This window comes from Callithrix jacchus, chromosome X, assembly GCF_049354715.1.
Source record: "Callithrix jacchus isolate 240 chromosome X, calJac240_pri, whole genome shotgun sequence".
NCBI classification, from domain to species: domain Eukaryota; kingdom Metazoa; phylum Chordata; class Mammalia; order Primates; family Cebidae; genus Callithrix; species Callithrix jacchus.
Window position 1 is genome coordinate 104,430,370 of NC_133524.1, and position 26,754 is coordinate 104,457,123.

At 38.7% G+C, this 26,754-nt stretch overlaps 1 protein-coding gene across 4 annotated transcripts in view; it reads left to right on the forward strand.

Moving 5' to 3' along the window:
• Nucleotides 1-26,754, forward strand: part of MID2 (midline 2) — a 93,121-nt gene that overhangs the window by 52,990 nt on the left and 13,377 nt on the right. For all 4 annotated transcript variants that reach the window (XM_035289512.3, XM_035289511.3, XM_017968548.4 and 1 more), the window contains exons 4-5: nt 17,282-17,389; nt 18,798-18,946. In XM_035289512.3, coding sequence (XP_035145403.1) covers nt 17,282-17,389; nt 18,798-18,946 — 257 coding nt within the window. The remainder of the gene's footprint in view (nt 1-17,281; nt 17,390-18,797; nt 18,947-26,754) is intronic.

Here is a 26,754-nt window from a genome sequence, read left to right on the forward strand (position 1 = left end):
TGGTCTCAAATTTCTAGACTCAAGTGATCTACTCACCTCGGCCTCCCAAAGTGCTGAGATTACTAGAGTGAGCCACTGTGGTCAGCTTAGGGTTTTCCAAAGGTAGTTTGAAGGAAGGGGTGGGAGTGGCTAGTCATTGCCATTGGGAAGTGGTCTTCTTGCATGCTGAGTCACTTCTGGGTGGGAGCATATGAGTGGTTGGCAGGTACAGGTGGAACCATCCATGGTCAGATCTACAAAAAACCTGAAGAGATATCTCAAAAGGCCAATCTTAGGTTCTGCAATAATGATGTTATCTGGAGGAGTAATTGGGGAAATTGCATATCTTGTGAACTCTGGAATAATGGCAGGTAATCATTTATGTCTACACCTTAGCAGAAGAATTCAGGCTCCTCTATCCTCCAAGCATGGTGGTCTCTCATTAGCTTTACAGAGGTAGAGTTTTGGAGAAGGGCTATTATCATTTAAACTATAAATTTAATGTCTCCTAAAGTTAGCCTGGCCTAAGCCCAGGAATGGTTAAGGGCAGCTTGAAGGCCAGAGGCAAGATGGGGGTTGGCCAGATCAGATCTCCGTAGCCCCCATCTTTTTCTCACTGTTACAAGTTTTGCAAAAGCGATTTCAAAATTGTGTCTTTTTTCTGTCTTTTCCCTTTCTATTTTCAAGGATATTTGTTTCCTAGAAGTGAAATTGTTCAAAGCCACATTTTTCAATGTATTGACACATATTGTCAACAGTCTCTATTTGCCAAGGCAATTTATACTCCCAATCAGAAATGTACAAGGGGTCAGAGTTTCTTTACCATGCTATTAGAGTGCTACTGAATTCAGTCACCTACCCTTAGCCTTTTTGGTCATCTCTCGGAGAAAGATTGTTGAATGCTGGGCAGTACTTGAGAGCAGGAGCTCTCACTGAGTTAGTGTTAGGGCTGGCAAAATTGATGGATATCATCCAGTGGGCATAGTACCCTGTTACAAATAAGACTGTTGAACTTTTGGAATTTGGGTTGCTTCAATACAGAAAGAGGTTACAGAAATCATAAGCAGTTTTGATTTAGCAGTTAAATGTCCCCATGTTCGATTTAAGTAATTTTCTCCACAATTTCTGCTATCCCTCCATCCTCTAGATTTCTCACTGTCTTTGTGCTGCCCAGTGATGACCTTTTCTTTTCTCTGGTATCTCCTTTGAAACTTGTTTTCTGAGATACTGAAATTCACAATGCTGTATGAATGAGCAGAAACCACTGTACAGGTATATTTCTTTTCATAAAGGGCATACATTCCTGAAAGGAGAATTTTAAGCACGGATGGGGTGTATAGTACCAATGGCGTCTTCTATTTCTTGGATAGGAAACAGCACTCATTAATTATTCATTAGAAATGTGGTTTGAAAACATGGTCTTCAAACACCACATGTTCTCACTCATAGGCGGGTATTGAACAATGAGAACACATGGGCACAGGGAGTGGAACATCACACCCTGTGGGGTAGGGGGCTAGAGGAGGGACAGCAGGGGGTGGGGAGGTTGGGGAGGGATAATATTGGGAGAAATGCCTGATGTAGGTGACGGGGGATGGAGGCAGCAAACCACCATGGCATGTGTGTACCTACACAACAATCCTGAAAGGTCTGCACATGTGCCCCAGAACTCAAAGTATAATAAAAAAAAGTGAAACATAAATCTAAGAGTAAAAAAAAGAAGAAATATACATGGTCTTTGAAAAATCACTATTAACTTCCTCTTCATGTAGTACCTGATTCAAACAAATCAACTGTAAAAGTATACCTTTTTATATGATCAGGATAATTTAAATATAGAACAAGCATTAGATGAATGATATTAAGGAATTATTTCATTTATTGTGATTCTGCAATAAGATATTGTTTTGTTTTTGTTTTTGAGATGCAAACCGAAGTATTAGGAGTGAAATAACATAATGTCTTGGATTTGCTTTAAAATGCCTCAGCAGAAAAAGGAGGGAGTAGATCAAATAAATATAGAAAAATGTTGATGGCTTTTGAAGGGGGATGGACACATGGGGTTTCATCATATTCTCTAGTTTTAAATATGCTCAATTTCATAACAAAATGCCTAAAATTGCAATAGTAACATATTTTCACTGCATCCAGTTTTTTAAAAAGCCAAAATGCATAAAGCAATAATTTTAAAGTTTTCCCTGTTCTCTTTTCAGTCAATCTATGGCATAGCTTATTTTTATACCAAATCCATTTTTATCAAAGTCCTATATCCCCATTTTTAGGACTAGCCTAGTTTTCTTCCATGCCCAATTTATCTTCCTTTTCGTTACATTGTTTGAAGCTCCTCAGTGAGGAGAATGTGACCACAGGGAAAGATCCAGGTGTAAGAGCTCAACCCTATTATTGTCTAAAGGCAGTGTATGGGAAAGTGGCTGCTAAGGAGATGCATTCTATATTAGAAAATATATTTGGAATCTGGTGCTGAGGATGTGAGATGTGAACTCAGTAAGAGAACATAGACTTGAATTGCTACAATATGTTCAGAACAAAGTAACTTCATAAGTTAGCTCACTATCCAAATAAGGACAACCTAGCCTTTTAGGTTCTAGATGATATTAAGAAGAATGATCTATCCAGATTTTGCAGAATGAAGTCACTTCTGAGTAAAACTTAAGTCTTGAACTTCCGACCTCAGGTGATCCACCCGCCTTGGCCTCCAAAGTGCTTGGATTACAGGAGTGAGCCACTGCGCCCGGCCTAAGTCTTTAAATTATTTAGAAATAATGTACATTTTTATGTACATACATATACACAAGCTATAAGTTCTAAATCTACTACAAATAACCAAGAACATATCGTGCAAGTATCAGTTGTAAATGATAAACTCTCAAGAATTGAAGTGCCAGCCATCTTATAGTAAGATGAGTAAGTAGAGACATAAATCAAAACCTGAATTTCAGCTTTTTTGGAAAGAAGTACCAGACCAGGGTAGCAGCTTGAAGTTGGAGGGGAATGGGAATGGAAATCAGTATTTCTTTAATTCCTACCATGTTCCAGGTAGCGAGCTAAGACCTTTACTCTGTTATCTCATTTGATTCTCACAACAGCTTTTGAGGTAGGTAACACTGTTTCTATTTTACCAGTCAGAAAGATAGCTCAGAGATGTTAAGTGACTTCTCTGAAGTCATTAACTTGTAAGTGTCAAAGCAGGAATTCAGATTCAGGCCAGCTTGGCTTAAAATCCAGAGTTTTTTCCACTCTACTCTGTTGCCTGAGTAGAAATGGGAACTTAGCACAGGAAAATCCTGAAAAAAAGGAGAAGGCGGTTTTCCTCTAAAATCAAAAAGTTTTAGCTACAAAGAGATCAGAAAAACAGGGTAGATTAGAATGGAACATGGCAGAAGCCACGCTTTGGCCCTGGAGTTAGGATGCAAAGTTTGGGTTGTAACTCTGTCACTTGTTGACTTATATGACTTTGATAATTTACTTTACCTCTCTAGAACTCAGTTTCCTCATCCATGAAATGCAGACAGTAGTGTCCATCTTATCTAATAAGATTGTTGTGACGATCAAATATAGAGATCCAATATATCTGAAAGCACTTTACAGGCCAAGCCATAACAACTATACAGGTATAATAACTATACAATGTAATTAATTATTTATTTTGTTAGCACTAACAATGTATTAAGATGGTCAGATTTTTGGAATTTCCCAGCAGGTTGAGATTCCTTCCTGTTTGTTTTATGATTTCTCTTTCTTTCTTTCTTTCTTTCTTTCTTTCTTTCTTTCTTTCTTTCTTTCTTTCTTTCTTTCTTTCTCTTTCTTTCTCCTTCTTTCCTTCCTTCCTTCTTTTTCTTTCCTTCCTTCTTTCTTTTTCTTTCCTTCCTTCCTTCTCTTTCTTCTTTCTTTCTTTCTTTCTTTCTTTCTTTCTTTCTTTCTTTCTTTCTTTCTTTCTTTCTTTTTTCTTCTTTCTTTTTTCTTTCTTGTCTCACTTTGTCACCCAGGCTGGAATGCAGTGGCACGATCTTGGCTCGCTGCAACCTCCGCCTCTCAGGTTCAAGTGATTCTCCTGCCTCAGACTCCTGAGTAGCTGAGATTATGGGCCTGAACCACCACGCCTGGCTAATTTTTGTATTTTTAGTAGAGACGGGGTTTCACAACATTGGCCAGGCTGGTCTAAAACTCCTGACCTCAAGTGATCTGTTCACCTTAGCCTCCTAAAGTGCTGGGATTACAGGCGTGAGCCACTGCTCCCAACCAATCCTATTCAGGACCTTTGACCGCCTTGGGTTTTTCCACATAGAAACCCCTTCATTTATTTCTTGACTCATGAGGTAGTTAAGACCCCTGGAAATATGTTCTCAAAATCTCTTTGTTGCCCAGTCACAGATTTCAGCGTTGGGTATTATTCTGAGGATTCCCTTCCCTCTGATGCTGGCATACAGAATTCTTCTGGTTCTTGTCCTTGAGGTTGTTTCCTGGTACTTTTCTTATTTCCCTACTCCCTTAACTTGGAAGCAATATAGGCTCTTCTTCAGCTGTTTTCACTCTTCCACTTGGGCCCTTGCCTCTTCTAGTGGCCTGGAATCAGATTGTTTTCTGTCTGCCTGGAATCAGACTTTTTCCCTTTGGTCATCCAAAGGGAAATCTTTTTAAGTTCCCTGTCTTAAAAAGAATTACTTCTTTTTTCGAACAATGCCCTTTCGACCTTAGCTATAAGAGTTTAAATTTCCCTGGACCTCCCAGTAGAGATTCCTTGCTCTGTATATGTACAGGGAGTATCAGGATGGTGACTCCATCTCTCAGAAACAAATGTCTTGGGAGGAGTGCTTACGTCAGACTTGAGTACAGAGAATAGCTAAATGCTCCCCACAATCTAATCTGAGGCCTAAGCAGGCAGAAACTTTCACTGGCTTGCCTTGTTCTCCTCCCTTTCCATAATTCGATGGTGGTGAAGGCAGTGAAAAGGACAACTTTGGAAAAAGCCCTGGACTAGGAATCAGGAAACCTGGTTTCTGGTGCTGGCTCCATCACCCACTAGTCACATGAACTTGGGCAGAGCAGCCTGAGCAGACTTCTATTAGACTGCCTACTCTTCCATGAAGGAATGTCTTGGTTACAGATTGTTTCCTTGGTTGGATTAGAGGCTTCCGGAAGGTAGCAGCCATGGCCATGCCACAATCATTTTGGAAACTGCAGGTTCTAACTGGTCTCTCTGCCCCATCCTGTTCCCCTCCTATCCATTTTCCTTGCTGTAGGAATGAACTTCGTAAAACGCAAAACCCATCATGTCATTCCCTACCACAAACCCTTTAATGGTTCCCCATTGCCTTTAAGACCCATTATGATCTGGACCCTACCTATCTCTCTAGCATGGTCTCCCAGCCCTTTTTGCTGTCTTTGTCTTCTCTGCTGTGAATCTCCCTTTCTCTAGCTGACTCATTTCTTAAAAATATCACATCGTTAGGAAGCTTTCCTTGACCATCTAAAGTCCCCATTTGACAACTGTTGTTTAAGTCCCCATCTTATAAGCACCCAAAGAGTATTCTTATTATGTGATAAACCTCTTTTGTAGCACTCTTCAAACAAGGAACTGCTCAGTATTTGCTTCCCTGCTTATTATAAGATTCATAAGATTATGACAGAGGCCTTATCTATCTTGTGTATTGCTAAGTGCTTACTAGAATGCCTAGCACATAATAACAGTAAAATTTTTTAAATGGTAGAATGAAATAGCCTGTATGGTATCCATGTAAATGAGTGTTGACTGCTTCAAGATTTGGGTGAATCTTTCATGGTAATCTATAATCTTTGGTCTGTCTATAATCTTTGATGTTCTTATGGATTTCTGAAAAGTAGTGCTATCATTGAAACATCTCCCATAAACATTATAGAACAGTAAAACAGTTAATATCCTTTTTATCTTGTAATATAGTATTACACAGATCTTCTCATGTCATGTAAAAAACATGATCTTTGTCAGTGCCTCTTTTACTGCTAGAATATTAAGCTATGAATTTTGTATATTAGCTGAAATATTGCTAGAATGTTTTTGTTTCCTTAATGTCTCAAGTTAACAATCTGCTATTTGATCCTTTAACCTGTCTTGAAAAGGCATATATATGTCTCGTTATTATTTAAAGAAATTGGGTATTTAATTTGAGAATATATCAATATTTTAACTTTTTGGTCAATTCTATTTTTAACGTGAAAATAAATCAATTTACAACTTTTTAAAAAGAACAATTGAGTAGATATATTTTATCTTGTTTTTGGAGAAATGTCAATATTGTGAAGCACTCTTCCAAATCCCTTTAAGCAGAATATGAGTTGACTTATTGATAGTAATATGCTCACTGGGAGACAGCAAGTAGAAAGAGAAGTGATAGACTTGAGTCTGTCTGGCTCTGTTTTATTACTGAACCTCATTTTATTCATCTAAAAAATAGGATGATAGTATGTACTTTGAAGAGTTGTTCTGAAAGTTGAAAATAATATATTTAAAATACTAGCACATCTAGTGATGCCCTTTTGCTATCTGTACTTTATATGCTGTTCATTCCACAAATATTTAAGTGTATTTTTGCCTTGGAACAGGAACTGGGAACATAATGATAGATGGCACCTGTCCTCACAGAACTTACACTCCTTCAATTTTCCATCTGTAGGAGTACTGCTCAGGTCAGGCTTCACCTCCTTCAGGAAGCCATCACCCATGCTTTAAGCCTTTCTCCCTGACTCCCTCATCTGGTTCAGGTGTTCCTCCTCTGTGTCCTCAGAGTAACCTGTGCATACTTTCATCACAGCACTTCTATATACCTATTTGTCTCCCCACCAGACTAAGCTCTCAGGTCCAGTACAGTGCCTTATCGTCTTTTTATACCCAGCACATGGCTTGGTACACTAATAGGCACTGAGAAAGGCTATTTGGATAACAGTGCCCTCTGGTGGCCAGATGTTGTAAGTACACTCTTTTATGCATCAGAAGGATCAGTAAAGTCCATGTGAGTAAAGCACCTAGGAAAGGCAACTTTTTCTTTCTTTTAACACAGGGAAAGGAAATATTTCAGAATATGTGGTCCCCTAGGATCTCCTAGGTCTCCTAGAGATGTTGTTATTCAAACATCTCTCTAAATCTTTCATAATTCAGAAAACAATATTTAAATGACACAACAAAACTATTTTCAGTGTACAAAAAGAAAATGAAAGAGAAATTTGTCTCATGGAATAAAGCAATGCAACATAGTATACTGTACAATTGTTTATAATACCTTTATTTCAGAGCCTACACACATTTATTCATTCACAAATATTTACTAAGCATCTACTGTGTGACAAGCACCATTCTAGGTGTTAGGGATAAAGTAGTGAACAAACAAAGTGCCTGAATGTAAAGAGCTTACATTCTAAGGGGAGGAGACACACAATAAACAAACGCTTTTATTAGGGACTTCAATGTTACGGATAAAAATAAACTAGGTTACACAGTGGGGTGAGAGTGTGTGTGTGTGAGTGAGAGAGAGAGAGAAAGAGAGAGAGATGATGCCATTTTAGCAAAGGCCTGCAGATGTATTAGAACTTCAGAAAATGACAGAAATGTTGGTTGACCAGGCCTGCCTAAAACATTATGGGACTTCTAGAGTTTTCTTTCTTTTGTAAAATAAGTTTAATCTTACATAAAAGATGCTAAAGTAAGACAGAGTGTTCCCACATATTATTTAACTAACCTTACCCAATGTTAACATCTTACATAACCGCATCATTATCAGAACTAGGAAACTGTCATTGGTACAATAATTCTATCAAGCAAACTTATTTGATTTTCGCCAGGTTTTGCATACACTCAAATTTGTTTTTTTGGGGGGTGGATAGTTCTATTAATCTTATTACATTAATAGATTGTTGTAATTACCACTGAAATTAGGACAGTATTGTTTTATGCCCCCAAACTCATTTGTGCTACTTCTTTATAGGCACATCTGTCCCCCAGCAACCACTGATATGTTCATCATTACTATAATTTTCTCTTTTCTAGAATGCCATCTAAATGGAATCATATAGTATGTAAAATACTGTGATTTGCTTATGTCACTCATCATAATGCCCCTGAGAGCCATTCAGTTTGTTGTGTGTATCAATAGTTTTTGATTTTTTATTGCTAAATAGTATTCTACTATGTGGATGTTTTTTCTTTTTCTTTTTCTTTTTTTTTTTGAGATGGAGTTTCACTCTAGTTATCCACGCTGGAGTGCAATGGCGCGATCTCGGCTCACCGCAACCTCCGCCTCCTGGGTTCAGGCAATTCTCCTGCCTCAGCCTCCTGAGTAACTGGGATTACAAGGCATGCGCCACCATGCCCAGCTAATTTTTTGTATTTTTTTAGTAGAGATGGGGTTTCACCATGTTGACCAGGATGGTCTTGATCTCTTGACCTCGTGATCCACCCACCTCGGCCTCCCAAAGAATATGGATGTTTTACAGTTTGTTTATATGTGCCCACAGTGAAGAGCATTTCAGTTCTTTTCAGTTTTTTGCTAATAGAAACAAAACTATTATGACCATTCATGTAAGGTTTTTGTGTGGACATAAACGTTCATATTTCTAGGGTACATATACAAGGATGAGAGCTAGTGAGTTTTATTTCTTCAGAAGGATTTATAGGCAAGTGCCATGCTTCACAAAACAAGCAGTAGATTGCAAAGAACACTGGATAGGACTCAGAAAATCTGGCTCAAGCCTTGCCCTGTCAGTTAGTAGCAATATTATGTTGGATGAGTCTCTCCCCTCTCTAGGCCCCATGTTAAGTCTCTTAAGTGATGGAGTAGGATGTATTTCTTCAGTCTTTTTCAGACCTAATTACATGGTTCCAATAAGATAGAAAAGCGGTTTCTGCCTCATTTCACACAAAATTTATAGCTATGTACATAAAATACCACATGCAAAACCTACGGTTTTCTTCCTTGTTCTAAACAGTTAGAACATCTTTTTCTTCTATGTTCTCCCACCTTTTTCTTCAGTGTTCTAAACAGTTACATTGGCCGGGTGTGGTGGCTCATGCCTGTGGGCGGGAGGACCACCTGAGGTCAGGTGTTTGAGAGCAGCCTGGCCAAACTTGTTTCTACTAAAAATACAAAAATTAGCTGGGAGTGGTGGTGCCTGTTTACAGTCTCAGCTACTGGGTTGGGGTGGGGGGTACTGAGGCAGGAGAATTGCTTGAACCTGGGAGGTGGAGGTTGCAGTGAGCCAAGATCGTGCCACTGCACTGTAGCCTGGATGACTCCATCACAAAAAAAAAAATAAAAAATAAACAGGTACCTTGCATAAAAGAGAATATGGGGAAGACAGTAACTAAACCTCAGGTTATGAAGGTTTGGTTGTCTGATCCCTGAGGAGAAAGGACTCCAAAATCAACACAGAATTGCCACATAATGCCATTCCTAAGACATGTATATGGAACAGATTGTCCTCACCCTTTGTATCTATTATTTTTATTAGTTAGACTCAGGATAAAGTAAATACAGAATATATGTGAGTATGTGTGTGTGTGTGTGTATATGAATGCTCTACGTTTAAAAAATATGTTGTATCATGTATGTCTATACAGGAACTATTTTTTTTTCGAAAGTCAGTAAGGAAATACACAAAATATTTGCAATGGTTAACTCTAGAGATTGTGATTGTCATGAGAGGCAACTCTAAAAGAAAAAGAAGCATATGTTTGTAAGTACAGCCTCTCTCTCTCTCTCTCTCTCTCTCACACATACACACACACACACACACACACGCACGTGCACGCACAGTGGTTAAAATCATAGATAGGAGCCAAACACCAAACCGCCTGGGTGCAAATCCTGGCTCTGGCTCTGACATTTATTAGTTGTATGACCTTGGGCAAGTTACATAACCTCCGTTTTCTCGGTTTCTTCTGTAGAATGGGAATGGTAATAATAGTGCCTACCTCATGGGATTAATGGGAAAAATAAACAAGTGAAAACATATGAGGCAATCAGAATAGCGCCTAATGTCGTAAGCACTATGAAAGTATTAACTCTTTTGTATTCTTCCCACGAGCTGATAGAAAACTTTTCTCTCAGTCATTGCCTATCTGGAGGCCTCCCACAGCCTGAGTCTCTGAGCCCAATTCCCTAGGATACTTACACTTCTAGAAATGGCTTGGCTGCCACCTCCCCATTCACACTACTTTTCTAACTTTAACAGTCAATCTCCCACCTACCTCTACCCTCCTAATCCCTCACCCGCTCCCTGGCCAAAAAAATTACACACTGAATCTGTAGATTGCTTAACTATGTCTCAGTAATTTTTTGCCTCCTAAACTGTAGTTACTCCAGTAAGGGGACTAAAAAGTCTATTAATAGCTTCATATATTCCTTGCTCCTTTAAGTGACCACTGTCCCTCCAATGTAAAGAAACAGATATAGCCCATTTTTTAAAATCCCTGCTTCATTTAGTCATATTTACGTAAAGCTGGAAGGACCATCTTTGAAATGTTGCAGTGTTTACCTTTAGAAAACAAAAAAGAAGATTGTCTCTTCTTCCTCCTCTTCCCTTTATATACATTTGAAACTTCCTGATACAACAGTGCTGTAGTGCTGGTGGTGATGATGATGCTAGTGCTGGTGGTAGTGGTGTTTGCGCGTGTATGTGTGTGTGTGTATGGGCGGATGGAGAGAGAGAGACATCCTTAAAGTGTGATCTGGGTTAACATCTTAGCTTTGATGCTGCCACAGCAAATGCTATGTCTGCTTCATGAACACTGTGTTTTCTTGAAAGTATTATTTTAAGAAAGTAATGAATTCTTTGCAGCTCAGTAAGGTGACAAGGCTGTTCATAACAATTTCTTGATAATTCACCAGATGTACAATTTACCTCTCAGTTTTCCTTCTCATCTCCTTTGCACAGAAAGTGACTGCTTATTTAAAAAAGCCCATGTAAGCCTCTTTTTTCTGTTACTGAGTTTGAGAAGGTGGGATAGTGATCACCTGAGTGGTCCTGGGCAATAATGAGAAGTGGGAAGTTTGTTGTACCCCGCTTCCAGTTCTTCATGTACTGTGTCTGCATTCTCTCTTCACCTTGTTCTCAACTAAGATGTCAGTTGACAATTCTTAAGGTGTTACTATAGTGCCGAGATCCTGACATTTTATCCAAGTATATTCGGAGACAAAATGCCAGTACAGCTCTCCATAATATATCTCCAACCCCTATTTCTAGCCTTATTTCCCTCCATTGCATCTGTCAGGCTGATCTGCTTTAACCAAACACATTTTCTATTTTCCTGCCTATGCTTTTGTTCATGCTATTCATATCATTCTCTCTGCCTAAACTTGTCTCTGCTTAACTTGTCTCCATTTCTACCTCCCCAAGTCTTGCTCATCCTTGAAGACCAGCTTAGCTACATGAAATTTCATCTAATCCTCTGATTGTCCTTTTCCAAATTTTCTCTTTCCAATGATCTCATCACCTTTAATTGCATTCTATTATATTACTTGTTTTGCTGGTCCTTAAATTGTAATTAGTTGCATTCACACTCATACTCTCTACTATACTGTAAATGCCTTGAGGGCAGAAGCCGAGTCTTTTTCATCTTTATATCCCACTCTGGGAACCCAGCACTATGCTGGATAAAAGTAGGATATAATGTGGTATGTGGGAGACACTCAATAAATGTTTGTTGAAATAAAAAGTTCCCCAAATGATCTTTAATGCCAGAATTTCACAATATTCTGGCAGAAGGGAAATCTATTTGGGAAGAAGATTTCAGGGAATAAACTAGGTTGGCATTTACTCTGTAGAGTGGAGAGCACTGAGATAGAGAAGCTAGTGATGAATTCCTTGCCATATAATAATTATTATTATTATTGCCTTTCACTTGAGTCTGAGTATATGGGATTGTCTACTATTTAATATGTCTTGTTCCATCTGAACAGGAAATCTCAGTGCCTTCTGAACTCTGGTGCAAAGCTCTGCAGGGCTGATGGATGTGACTAAGCTGAGGGGAAAGTTATTGTGGAAGTGGGTTGGAGGGAAGGCTGATGAACTCTAAACTCAGGAATAAAATACCTATAGAATGAGCAATGGGAGATCTCTCCTGCCACCTCCTCCCCCACCAAAAAAAAAAATTCTAGCTATCAAATAAGCTCTCTGAAAGAAGATAAGGGTAAAAAAGTCTAGCACATTTACATTTCAATGCAGAAGAGAAACAACTGCCAAAATAACTTCTTGCAGTTTCTTAAATCTTTGCAACTTACAGCTATTGCGAACTCTCACCTATTTATTTTCTAGTATTGAACAGTGGTCAAATCCTTCCAAAAGGGGCCTTGTGTGTTTGTGTCAAGGATAGGTGGAAATTGGGGAAGACTAGGCCTTATTCTACAGTCAATCTTTGGGCTGGGAGGTAACAGGGCAGGATGGGCAGTTGGAAAGAAATATGCAAGTCAAATTTTTGCTGCCTTTGGGAAGAGAGTAAAAGAGCAAAGAGCAGAGAAGAGGACCTGGAAACTTACCAGGGAGCCTGTGTTGCCTAGTGCAGTTTTTTTTCTTTTTTCTTTTGTGGACCCGTTCCCAGGGGAACCAGGAGCATGACCTCCACAGCATGGGACAGGTATGGCCAGGCGTGCAGGCCTGACTGCCAGAGTGTTGGGGAGAAGATCTGGGGTATATGCAGCATCTTGGCCCTCCTGGCCCTGGCCACCTGGTGACAGCCCCCACCTTGGACTTGGTGTGACCTCCTGGAGGTGGGTGGGGTGGTGACCCAGTGTCTTGGATCCTTAGAGAATCACCAACCCCTTGTGGGAGGTGGGCTGGGCCCCATCAGGGCAGCTGTGAGTGAGGAAGACTCAGAGGGCGTCCTGTCTCCGAGTGCCGTAAAGAGGAGCGTTGATGGTGAAAATTGTGGCACCAATCAAATATTTACCGCGATCTGTGCTTGAAGAGACCTACACCAACGCACTCTGAGTGACTGACTTGGAAGATTGAGGCTGAGATTCTTAGTCGTAAACATCACAAACTGCCTCCCAAAAGTCTTTTTGGGGTGGGTGGATTTATACAAGTAGGTTGCCAAGATTGACCTAATGGGATTTTCAAGGAGGATAGATATTTTTCACAAACACAAAGCCATTTAGACAAACCCACTAACCTAATACAAAGAGCAAATGTCAAATAAAGAGCTAGGGTCTTCCACAAACCAATCAACCAGACAAGTATGCTTATCAAATTAACTCAGTTATTTTCAACTGAGAGTTAATAAGCAAGTGAAATACCTCAATGTATTATGTTTTCAAACAAAGAAAATACCAGGGGCTTTCAAATGCCTTCCAAGCAATTTGAGTTGTTTTAGTCACATCAGGAAGACCAGTTTTCCCTGAAGTAATTTTCTTTCAGAAAACACTTAACGACTTTGCACTTCTGGGCTGCTCCTTGACATGAATAGATTTGAATGTCATTTGCTTTTCTTTTAATTTGGGATCTTCCCTCTTCAGCCAACTTTTCACTCTAGTAATTGTGCCTGGTTTTGCCTCCCCTAATGAGAATGTCCAAGAAACATTCCCACCCTAGCTCCCTCACTTCACTTCACATTTTCTCTACAAAATACACTTACCGGAACATATTTTCTAATGTTTGGCATTCTTATTTTGATTTTATTACTGTACTAAATCAGTCAGTAAATGTCTATTGTAAGGCTTTGTACCAGTTATAATGGGAGAGACAAAGTAATTTAAAATCTTTCCTCAAGGAACTTGCTGCCTAATTGAAGATATGTAAGCAAAGGAGTGCTTCTCATATTTGATATTTCTTTTCTATTTTTGGTATTCTCCTTGGCTAGGCCCTGTCCACATCACAGTAGCCTCCTAAATCATCCTCAGGTTTGCTATTACCCTCCATCAAATCAATCCCTGTTCATCTTCTTAAATAAGTTCACTGTGCCACTTCTCACCCCACCTTACCTTTCCTCCCCTCGAAAATACTCTTAAAGATACCATATTGCCTAAAAATAAGGTTCAATCTCATTTGCTTGGCTGGAAATTTCTCTCCTTCACACCTTTTAAATCTGAGTGTTATTCTATGTCTAAGGTTTAATTCAAGTTCCATTTCATCCATGCATCTTTCCTCCAATTACCCACCAAAAGTAATCTTCCCTTTTAATTTCTGTAGATTATAGTTTACATCACCCATTCAGTATTTAACTTATGCTACCTTGACTGGTTTCTTTCATATGTATATTTCTTCCCTATCCAGACTGCAAATTTTTTGACGGCAGGGCCTTAGGATAATACCTTGCACAGAAAAGATGCTTGCTATATGTTTGGTAATGAAGACAGATGATTTTTCCTGGGTTCAGAGTAGAGGAAGGATTATGAGGATGGGTGGCAAAGAAAATATTTTGGAGGTAGAGAGATTAGTTAAGGAGGTTTTTGCAGCCAGAGTCCTATCACAGTAGGGGATAAGGGCTCAACCTATTGGTTCGTTGGTTCAGATTTTCACTATATTACCTAAGAACTTTGTTTAAGGGTAATCAAGTGAAGCAGTGTGAGTGGAGAAGGAACAAAGAAACCTGTAACTGTTTGTGATCAGTTAGCTGTAAACACTACTGCATTTGGACCAGCCAGTGAGGAAATTTAGCAAGATTAAAAAGGAAAGGAGAGAAGGACTTTGGGACTGCTATGAATTTATGGACAAAGGAGAAGTAGCAGTCAGAGTTTACTTAACCTGAGTAACTGCCATAGTGATAGCAGCATTGACCCAAAAATAGGAAATCAGAGGTGGACGCCAGATCTGGAGAGGAGGCACTAAATTTGTCTTTAGATGTACTGAGTTTAGGGTAACTTGAGTAGCAAAGTGGACATGTCTAATAAACAGTAAAATATACCTTTTTTCACATTTAATTCAATCCAACAAATAATTACAAAACATCCGCTATGTGCCAGTCATGATACTGGAGATAGGTATAATCACATAAGACACAATTCTTGCCCTCCAGAACTCATGATCGAGTGGGGAAGGCAGACTAATATGATAAAGTATAGGAAATGGTATAATTGAACTATATGTAGAGTACTTTGAGAATATGAATAGGGGATCAATTGCATGTGTCCAAGCAAGTGAGAAAAATGACAGAAGTGATGATCTTTGAGAAGGGTCTTAAAAGATAAGAAGAAATGTGTTCGATAAACAGACAGGGAAATGACTTTCCAAGTAAAATGATAGTCTCAGGCAAAGGCACAGGACATGAAAGTGCATGGCATTCTAGGGGAACAACAAGGAGTCTTAAATGACTAATGAAAAGGGATCATGGAATAAAGGTGGATGATTTGAAAGAGATTATGATTCTCAGAAATTGAAGAAAAGGGTGTTGTTACACTCAGCTGGAGAGCAGCATATGTGTAAGGTTAAAGGTGTCATTTCTAGTGTTGAACTCTCTGAGCCCAAATCTCATCTCTGCTACTTACTGTGTAACCTTAAGTAAGTCACTTAATCTCTCTGTTCTTAGTTTTCCTCATCTGTCAAATGCAAAAAAAAAGGTACCTACTTCAAGACTATTTTGAAGATTGAGAGAGCCAATGTATTTAAAATAATTAGAGCAATGCCCGGCATATAGTAAGTGTTATGTAAAGGCTAGTCCAAGGATTACATTTTAAGAAACAAGGTACTACATCATTCTGTACTTCACCAGTAGCCACCTAAAAAAGAAATTATAAATGACAAGTGTCTAAATTTCTAGATACTGTAAGAAAGGACCCAGGGAAAATTAAATGAATCTCTTAGGCTCAGATAAAGGAGTTCTGTGAGCTGGTAAGATATCTTCCTTAGAAAGATAGATCTAATTTAGGGAAAGGGTGAAGTGTCTGAGAAAAAAAAGCAGAATAACTAGAGTGCCATTCAGAATAAGTAGAAGTCCCCATTGTGGCACCGCCTTAGAAAATGGAAAAAATCAACATAAGACTGTCACTCACCAACAAACATATTTTATTTCAGCTAAGTAGGAAACAGAAAATTCGCCATCATAGAGCTTCAAGGATGAGAGAGAAGGCAGTTTGGTCCAGTGACAGGTATTTTGCTCAGGCTGTAGAATATGGAGGAACCATCTGAAGAGGGATAGCAATGGGAAATGTAGCCCTACCTTGCTAATGAAGCACATCTAGCCCCTTGAGTTTTGATGCTCTCAAGTAACCCATTGTCTATTCCTCAGCCTTCTAGAGCTCTGCTCGAGTGATCCTTGAATATTCTCTTGGAATGCTTGTGCTTCCCTGTGTGACTGCTCTGTGTGCTGCTGAAATGGAACTGAACCTCGCCCGCCCACCCAGCCAGCCCAGGGGTTTCACTTGACAGAACTCGGTTTGAATTCTGGTTTTACCACTTACTAGTTGTGTGATTTTTGAGCAAGTCACTAAAATTCTAAATCTTAGTTTCCCCATCTGTGAAATGGGAATAAAAATGGTTCCTATATTGTAAAATTGTTATGGTAATTACATGAAATAATTTACCTATGAAGTGCTTGGTAAGTTAAGTACTAAAAAGATGTTAGTTCCTTTCTCCCGATTTTCCCATTATACTTGGACAGCCCCCAAATCCCCTGCTCTCATTTTAGCCATCTAGTGTCGATAATAATAAAGATGAGGAGGAGAAACCAATCCATCAAAAGACAATGAAGAATAGTAGTTCTGTTTTCCAACCCTGACTTTGCAGTAAAGATGTTTTGATGTAGCCAGTATCCCAAAATAGGAAAGATATTTAGATACTGGACAGCCCAAGGTGAGAAACATCCACTAAAACATGACAACTACGTGAAAAATATATACACACGAATATATTTAATAATATATTTAATGTGGAAAGTTAGAAGGGACCAAGGAAAACTGAAAACATTTTTGTTAGCACAATATATTGTTGTAATGTTATGTTAATATTGTGCCTGTGAGGAGGATACTCTTTTCTTGACATACATAAATCTCCTTACCCTCTTTCCAAAAGAACAGCAGGAGGACAGGGTACTGGAGTAAAGGGAATTGTTCAGTGGGAATAACATGCCCCCATCTCATCTGTCCTTCTGCCCAGCCTTCCATTAACCATCATGATCTACCAGAGGCCTGGAGAGCTTCCTATCTGTGGTGCTTCAATGCCCTTGCATCATTAATATCATCATCTCTACCCTTCTTCTAGGAGTGGATCTTATGAGGGAGGTATGGAAGAAGTTGTGCATGCTTAGCTGTCAGTCCGAACCTTTTAGAGCCAGCAGGAGACAAAGGCAACAATCACTGTGTAATACTCTGAACTTTCTTGGCAGGTGAATACTGCTATGCATGAGGCAAAACTTATGGAAGAATGTGATGAGTTGGTAGAGATCATCCAGCAGAGGAAGCAAATGATTGCTGTCAAAATCAAAGAGACAAAGGTAAAGCACAGCACTTCAGTGAAGCCAAGGAAGAGTTGACTTTACAGATATCAGAGTTTGATCCAGATGATTCCAGTTTGATCATGAAAGCAAGAAGAAATGAGATTATCAAGGGAGAGGCAAAGAAGTGATGTTTGGCCTACTGCTCTGAATCCAGTGAAAATGATGGCCGTTCTGGGGTGTTAGAAATGTTCTATATCTTGGCCTGGCTCACGTGGGTGTATGTGTATGCGAAAGTTCATCGAGTTGTACACTTAGGATTTGGGTGCTTTACTGTTGCATGTTGTAACTCAATGCAAAAGAAAAAAGTAATAGTAGAAATGTGGGCCAGGATTATGGACCGCGAATGACAGGATAAGGACTTTGGGCTTAATCTGAAAAGTGTTGGGCAGCCATTCTAGTTTCTCACGAAGGTAGAAAGACTGATTGATATAGCAGAGGTATGCAGGGTAGATCAGAATGGGTTGATATCAAAGTTAGGGTAGCAAGTTGTGAGACTTAAGGAATGATGCTTTGTAAGAGTTGATAAAGACCTAAACCAGAGTAGTGGCAGCACAAATGAGAGGGAAGAAGACAATAGGCATTGCTAGAAAGGAAATGATAGGAATCACTGAACTTTTAAATATAAAAGATGAAGGAGAGAGAGCGAAGACTTGTAAGATATTCAGCTTTCTAGCCTGGGAATTGAAGAATCATGATCATAAGGGTCAGGTGTGAGCCTCCATACAGTTATATGGTTTTAGGCTTGTTGGCCTGCTGGTCGGTGTTAGTGGTTATAAGTTCATGCTGTGTGTATAATGTGAGATGTTTTGGGAGCCTAGAGTGATCACTAATACTTTATGCCATGCTGGGTGGTTCCAGCTTATCCAGGAACTAAAGTTTTCAAGAATACAGATTTGTGAACACACAGGTATGCATAAAGACGCTTAGAGAAATATATACGTAGAAATGTAGATACTCATAAAGAAAAAGATGGTACTTTTTAGTAAACATGTATGTGAAAACATATTGACAACAAAATGTAAACAAACAAAAATGTAAACAATGATAATCTCTAGGTGGTAGTGTTTATTTTATTCTTTTTATTTTCTGAATTTTCCATAATGGGCATGCATTGCTTTTATAACCAGAAAAATTAATGTTATTAATACAAAGAGGAGGTAGATAACTGAGAATATATGACTATGTTGCAGCCTAAGTATGCAAGCTGTAGACAAGAAAAGGAGGAGCTGGCACAAGAGACACAGTGGGTAGGGTGAGAAGGTGAGTGGTTAGTACAGGGACCACGGAATATCAATAAGCCTTATTTTTAGAATCACTGCAGCATATCTCCTTTATTTTTTTTATTGTTTTTAATTAAGCACTGAATGTTTTATCATACTTTTTTTCTTGTACTAATTCCTTAAAGGTTATGAAACTGAGAAAGTTGGCACAGCAGGTTGCTAATTGCCGCCAGTGTCTTGAACGGTCAACGGTCCTCATCAACCAAGCTGAGCATATCCTGAAAGAAAATGACCAGGCACGGTTTCTACAGTCTGCAAAAAATATTGCTGAGAGGTCAGTTCCTTATCTTCTTTTGAAATGCTTGCTCTTGTGAAAAAAGGCCAGTTTAAAGTCACTTACAGTTCAGGTGCGTATATAACAGCTGCCACCTGAAGATTTTACCAGTTAAGTAGTTATTGCGCCTCAGTGGTAAGTTACCCTGTGGATTATCTGGACCCTTGTCTCTGTCTTTGTAGCCTATCAGATCTTTTAAGGCGCAGTCAAGTACTATCCCTAGCTACTGCCATAGCTCCCTCCTGCTCACTCAGCACATGAGCTTTCTATGATGGTGTTGGTATAAGGGCAGAGAAACTTTTAGCTATATTGATAGGTGTGTGATCTTCTTAGTCTTCATGCAGTTTCTATTGCTTTCATTTAATTATTCTGCACATAAATCCTTTACGGCAGTAATTTTTAGGCTTTTAATTAATCACTCACCTCTTTCTAAATTAGATGAGTCATGAACCTTCTTCCAGAGGAAAAACAATGCATTTAATATATATACACAGAATTTTCTATACAATTTCAGAGGACCCACAGATCCATAGACCACTGGCAGAAATCCATGGTCGAAAGTGAAACATTATTCATTGTAGTCACCAAGGCTTCAAGGGACTACTGAGGCTTATTAGGCCAGATTTGACCTCCGTATATCTCCTTTTCTTTCACTGAAGACCTGGGCTCCAGGCTCACAATCTTCCTCCCATTGCCTCTGTCATCATTTTGGGTGACTTCAGCAACAACCACATGGCTGACTCATCTAATGCTTTAGCCATCTAGCCTCCTTAACACCCCCTCCAACAGTGACTCTCACCTCAGAGTTCCATCTCATCTACCCATTTTCATGGTCCACCTGCTGATCCTCACCATCACTCAGAATTGCACTGAAATCATAACTTAAAACACCCCATTTCCCAACTATAACCTCTACTTAACAACTATTTGTGTCTTATTTTTTGTTTTGTTTTGTTTGAGACAGAGTGTCATTCTGTTGCCCAGGCTACAGTGCAGTGGTGCAATCTTGCAATCTTGGCTCACTGCAACCTCCTTCTCCCAGATTCAAGCAATTCTCCTGACTCACCCTCCCAAGTAGCTCGGATTATAGGCAAGCACCACCATGCCTGGCTAATTTTTGTATTTTTAGTAGGGATAGGGTTTCAGCATGTTGGCCAGGCTGGTCTCAAACTCCTGGCCTCAAGTAATATGCCCTCCTGAAGTGTTGAGATTATAGGTGTGAGCCAATGCCCCCAGCCAACAACTTTTTTTCTTCAAATACATATATACTTCAACTTCATTGAGTTGGCTAAGCCCTGACTCCTATAGTTTCTTCCTACCTACCAGCTATTTCCTGCCTTCACTTCTTTCTTTAGCCTATTTAGGATCTGTGATTTCTCACCTCAGGTACTCTCTTTTCAGTATTCTCAATCCTCTTGCCCCATTGTCCTTTTAACATACCAACCTGATAAAATCCCAACTCTGAATCAGTCCTACCTTTTCCATTCCTATATTTGAATTGCGGCATCCTACTGGAGAAAAATCACATAACCAAAGAGGTCGGTACTACTGCATCACAAATTTATGGCTTCTAAACCTCACCTGCGCCTTCAGTGCTGACCTGAAATCCTTCTGCATTGCTTTGGTTAGCTTTCGTTTTAACTTGTCATCATAATGGCTATTTCAAATCTTTTGTACTTATCTCAAAATTCCAACTCTGCCAGTTTTCTGCTTGTGCTCAGTAAGTGCCTTCTTATTTTACATAAAATAGTAAGTGTAAAATAATGAATTCAACTTCTCACATCAAACTGCTGAACACATTTGGGTCCACATCCATTACTTCTGCCTTCCTTCTGGATAAAATGGAAGAGATATCTCTTCATTTGTGCTTTAGCCAAATGCCCTCTTTTTTCCATAACTTCAATTTATCCGTCGCTATAGTTAAATTCACATCCATTTTAAACCCACTCATGTCTCTCCTACCTAAAACCAACCAACCAACCAACCAAACAAACGAACAAAAAAACCCATGACTTTCCTCTACTTCATATCCCCTCCAGTCATCACCCTGTCCCTCTCCTTCCTGCACAGCAAACTTCTTAAAAGACTTTACATTTCCTCGCCACTAATTTACTCTTCTGAAATATTTAAAATGTATTTATATAAAGTAATACCTTGCACAAAGTAGGAAAGTAAAATATTACTATAAGTCATATTGCAAGAAATAGCAGTCTCCTCCTCATTCTCAATGTCTGCTGTCTGATAACACTGTTATCAATAGAGTGCTTACTTTCTACTGGGCATTATTTTAAGCCTTTATAAGTATTAACTCACTTAATCCTCACAACAACTTTATGAGGTAGATACTACTTTTATCCCCATTTTATAAATAAGCGAATAATGTTCAGAGAGGTTAAATGACTTGCTTACAATTGTCCAAGTAGTAAAGGGCGGAGGCAAGATTCAAATTTAGGGAGTTTGGTGCCACAGTCTAGATTTTTACAGCAAAGCCAAGCAATTTCAGCTCTGTCAGGTGTTTTTATCGGTGTGACTTCACATTTCTAAATAACATCCTTACATTAGTAGTATTCATTTTTTTTTCAACTTTAGACATTATCAATTAACTTGTGCAAATTTGGACATTTTTTTCTGCCATTACTTCTATAAATATTTTTTATGCCACTTACTTCCTCCCTATTGGGGATTCCACAACATGTATATTTGGCTGCCTGAAATTGTCCTATAGCTCACTGATGTTCTATTTTTGTTTTTCAGTCTTTTTTTTTTTGCCATTGTGAAAACACAAGAAAGTGTGTTTCATTTTGGATAGCTTTTATCGATATACCTTCAAATTCACTAGCCTTTTCTTCTGTGATACCTAATTGGCTGTTAACACCTCCAGCGTATTTTTCATCTTAGATATTATAGCTTTCATCTCTAGAAGTTTGATTTAGGTCTTTAAAAAAATGTATTCCATATCTCAAGATATTCAGGCTGGGTGTGGTGGCTCACACATTTAATCCCAGCACTCTGGGAGGCTGAGGTGGGAGGATTGCTTGAGAGCAGCCTGGACAACATAGTGAGATTCCATCTCCACTAAAAATGAAAAAATAGCTGCATGTGATGACATGTGCCTGTAGTCCTAGCTACTTGGGAGGCTGAGGCAAGACGATCTTCTGAGCCCAGAAGTTCAAGGGTACAGTGAGCCATGACAGTGCCACTGCACTCCAGCCTGGACAACAGGACAAGCCCTTGACTCTAAAAACAAAAAAAGATATTTAGCCTTTCCTCTAGCCTTCTGAACATATGGAATACAGCTATAATAACTGATTTTATGTCCTCACTTTCTAATTCTAATACCTGTGTCATATCTGGGTCAGTTTCGATTGGTTGCCTTTTCTTCCTATTATAGATTCTATTTTCTTGATTTTTTTGCCTATCAAGTAATTTTTTACTGGATGTCATACTTTGTTAATTTTCTCTTTTGGGATGCTGATATTTTTGTATTACTATAAATAGTCTCAAACTTTGTTTTGAGACACAGTTAAGTTACTTGAAAACAGCTTGATCCTTTCAAGTCTTGATTTTCAGATTTGATAGGTGAGATCAGAGCAATGTTTAGTCTAGAAACAATTTTTTCCCCACTACTGAGGCAAAACCCTTCTGAGAACTCTATCCAGCGTCCTGTGAGTCATGAGATTTTCCAGTTGAGCCGGTAGGAACAGACACCATTGCTAGCCCTATGTGAGCACCAGGGATTTTTCCCTCTTATCTTTTTGGGTGGCTCTTTCCCTAGCATTGTGTAGTTTCCTCACATGCATTTGTTGACCAGTATTCTGTTGAATACTAGAGGGAAACTCTCTGAAGGTCTCTAGAATTCTCTCTGCAGCTTTTTCCTCTCTGATACTATGTCCTGTGAACGCCAGCCAAATTCATCCACTTGGATCCTCAGCTCTGTCTCCTTAATTTTAGGGAATTCATGGGACTCTGCTTGGATTTTCCCTTCCTGTACCACTTTATTCCCTTAAGTTTTTCAAACAAACTCTCTTATAGTTTCTTAAGAAAGAGTACATGGGAAGTAGATGTTGAAGAACTTTTTGCCTAAAAATATTTTAAGTTCATTTTCACACTTGATAGGTTGGAAATCAATTTTAAAATCCAGAAACTTGAAAAAAGTTAATTGACAAATAATAGTTGTATGCATTAATGGGGTGAATGTGATGCTTTGATATATGCATACAATGTGGAATGACTAATTGAAGCCAATTAACATATCCATTACCTCACCATTTTTTTTGTGGTCAGCCATTGAGATTTACTCTTTTTGCTATTTTGAAACATACAATATATTATTATTGATTATAGTCACACTGCTGTACAATAGATCTCAGAAGCGTATTCCTCCTAACTGAAACTTTATACTATTTGACCAACAACTCCCCATTCCCTCCTGCTCCTATCAGCCTCTGGCAACACCATTCTACTCTACTTCTGTGAGTTTGACTTTTTCAGATTCCACGTATGTGTGAGATCGTTTGGTATCTGTCTTTCTGTGCCTGGCTTATTTTACTTAGAATATGTCCTCCAGGTTCATTTATGCTGTTGCAGATAACAGGATTTCTTCTCTTTTTAGTGACTGAATAGTATTTCACTATGTATCTATGCCATGTTTTCTTTGTCCATTCATCCATTGATAGAAACTTAGGTAGATTCCATATCTTGTCTATTCTGAATAATGCTTCAGTGACCATGGGAATGTGAGTATTTCTTTGACATATTGATTTCAACTTCTTTAGATATTACTCAATAATGGGATTGCTGGATCCTACAGTAATTGTATTTTTAGTTTTTTGAGGAAGCTCCATACTGTTTGTCATAATGGCTGACGAATTTACATTCCCACTAACAGTGTATAAGGGTTCCCTTTTCTCTACATCCTCACCAACACTTGTCTTTCCTCTTCTTAATAATAGCCATTACAATCTAGAAGCTTTAAAGATCTTATCTTTAACCCAGTTTTTCTGAAATTTCTCTGAGATTTGCCTTGGTTGTGGACCTCTCTCTCCCCCTCCCCCTCTCTTTCTTTTATCGAGTCTTGCTCTGTCACCCAGGCCAGAGTGCAGATGCATGATGTCAGCTCACTGCAACCTCTGCCTCCCAGATTCAAGTGATTCTCCTGCCTCAGCCTCCCAAGTAGCTGGGACTACAGGTGGGTGCCACTACGCCCAGCTAATTTTGGTATTTTTAGTAGAGATGAGGTTTCACCATGTTGGCCAGGCTGGTCTCAAACTCCTAAATTCAAGTGATCTGCTCACCTTGGCCTCCCAAAGTGCTGGGATTACAGGTGTGAGCCACCGTGCCTGGCAGGTTGTGGACTTTTTATCATTCATTTTTGTTGGGCACTCTGTGAGTCTTTCTAATCTAAAGACTGGTGACCTCTAGTTCTGAGAAGTGTTCTTGTGTTATTTGCTAATAATCTCCTCCCCTTTATTCTTTCTCTTCGGCATTTATGGGACTCTAATTAGTGAACTGTTGGGCATCCGAGACTTTTTTGTCTAATTTTATTTTTTCCATTTTCTATGACTTTGTATTCTGGTTTTACTAAGATATTTCCTTAATTTTTCATTAAATCCTTTTATTGATATTTTAATTTCAGCATTCCTATTTTTATTCACAAGAGCTCATCCTTGATCCTTGTTTCTTTTTTAGAATTCTGTTTTTGCTTTGCGGATACAAACTATTTGGTTTTCTTCCTGAGAGAATTATCATTTTAAAAAGTTTGCTTCTAAACCCTGCATTGTCTGGGTTTCTTCCCAGTTCCTTTTCTACGTTAGTTTAAATTCTGTCTTTTCCTAAATATCTGATAAACTTCTGGCTATGTGTTTGAATTTAAGCACTAAAAGATGACTGGAAACTCTTAATGGATGGGAATAGTTTATTGCTTAGTGAACTTTGCTGTAGGATTATAAGGCGAATGCCAGCTTTTTATTGAGGGACTCCCAAGTGTCAGTTTTGTAGGTCTTTTCCCTCGGGTCAGTTTCCCTTGGATGGAAACCTCCAATCTCCTGCTTTTGGTTGGTGGGGTGGTGGTGTGGAGGGTATAAGCCTGGCTGCCAGCATTCTGGGAGCCAAGGAGGGAAAGGAGCTGAGAGTTTTAAGACTGGCTTTAGTATAATATCAAGGCTCAGCAGAAAGTAAACCTCACATATACTGCCAGAATGAGGGGAGGGTGGTCTCTGGTTTCATGTGCATGGATCTGAAGGTCTAATTGTTCCTCATGCAAACTTTCAACTTTCTGTGTTACTAAATCAACTTGATGTTGTTGGCTTCCCGATCTCGCTTTCTCTGGTCTGTTGTTGGTTACCACACATTCATCCCTTTCTAGCTTCTAAACATTTGTTGACAATCTTTTACTTGTTGACATCTCTTTTCCATTCTCTTTGTCTTTGTGGGTTTATGACATTTCATTCTTTGACTGTTATTTCAGTGAGATTCCATGAAAGCAAAAATAAAACATATATTCAAACTACTATATTTAATAATCTCTACTCTTCAACCCTCTGAAATGTTTTCTTCCACTATCACACCATTGAGAGTGTTCTTTTTAAGGTCACTAAATATGATAGACACCCCTTTGTTTCATCTTACTTGATCTCTTAATAGCATTGTCCTCCTGGTCATTTTTACTTGAAATTTCTCTGCCTTTAGCTTCCATGAACACCCCTGGCTTTCTTTCTATCTGGTTGTTTTTGTTTTGTTTTGCCTTTGTGAGCAATTTTTTCCTTGACCCATTCTTTTAATGCTGTTGTTCTTTGTGATTCTGTCTTAGGTTATTCTCTTCTCTCATTATAGACTCTCCTTATTGCAAACCCATTGGTTCCTAGAATTACTATCTAGATGGTTATGATTCCCAACTCTCTATCTGAATCTTCTTTTTACAGGCTCAAGTATAACCTGAGGTGTACGTGGAATAGATGACTATCTATGTAGTATGACTTGAGAATCATCTACCCAGCTTCAATACTGGTCTCCCACAGGGTCTGAAGTTCTACTCCACTATTATGCATTGTATTGTGTTAATGCACCATGACTTCAGTTAAAATGAAATCTTAGCTGGGAAAGGTATGCCTTTCTCCTTACAAATGACACCTTATAATATTTGTAATAAAGACCAGGGCCTTGAGAGACTGCCACAAGATAGCTAATGTTGTCTTTTGCTTAAATAAAAAAACACAGACAGTCAGATACATTCACTCACACACACACACACACACACACACACACCCCACCATGTCACTTGTAACCCATTCTTAACCTTTCAGCCACCGTTAACATTTAGGAATATAGTATTCCAACATTTCTATTTAGATGTATTTCACAAACATGATATCATGCTACATAAACTGTATCATACTTTACATTTGAAACAATATGTCACAAACTTTTCTCTATAGCATTGGATATTACTATAAAACCTGATTTCCAATGGCTTCATGTTATTTTGTCTTTTGATATGTAGTACATTACTTAACTCAGTTTCCATTGTTAGACAATTAGGCTACATATGGTGTGTTGAGTGCCCTTGTAGTTGTATCTTGGTATACATCTCAATTATTTCCATAATAAAAAAAATTATGAAATAGAACTGTGGTGTCAAAGATTTATATTTTAAACTATTTTGAAATTTAATGCTAAATTGGCCTTCTAAATATGTATCAATTTCAATCCTAGTACAAATATGTAGGCATTATTGAATATAGGTATAAAAGCTCCTATGCTGTCATTTGTTTGTAATTTAAATGCTATCTCATTTTAATTTACATATCTTT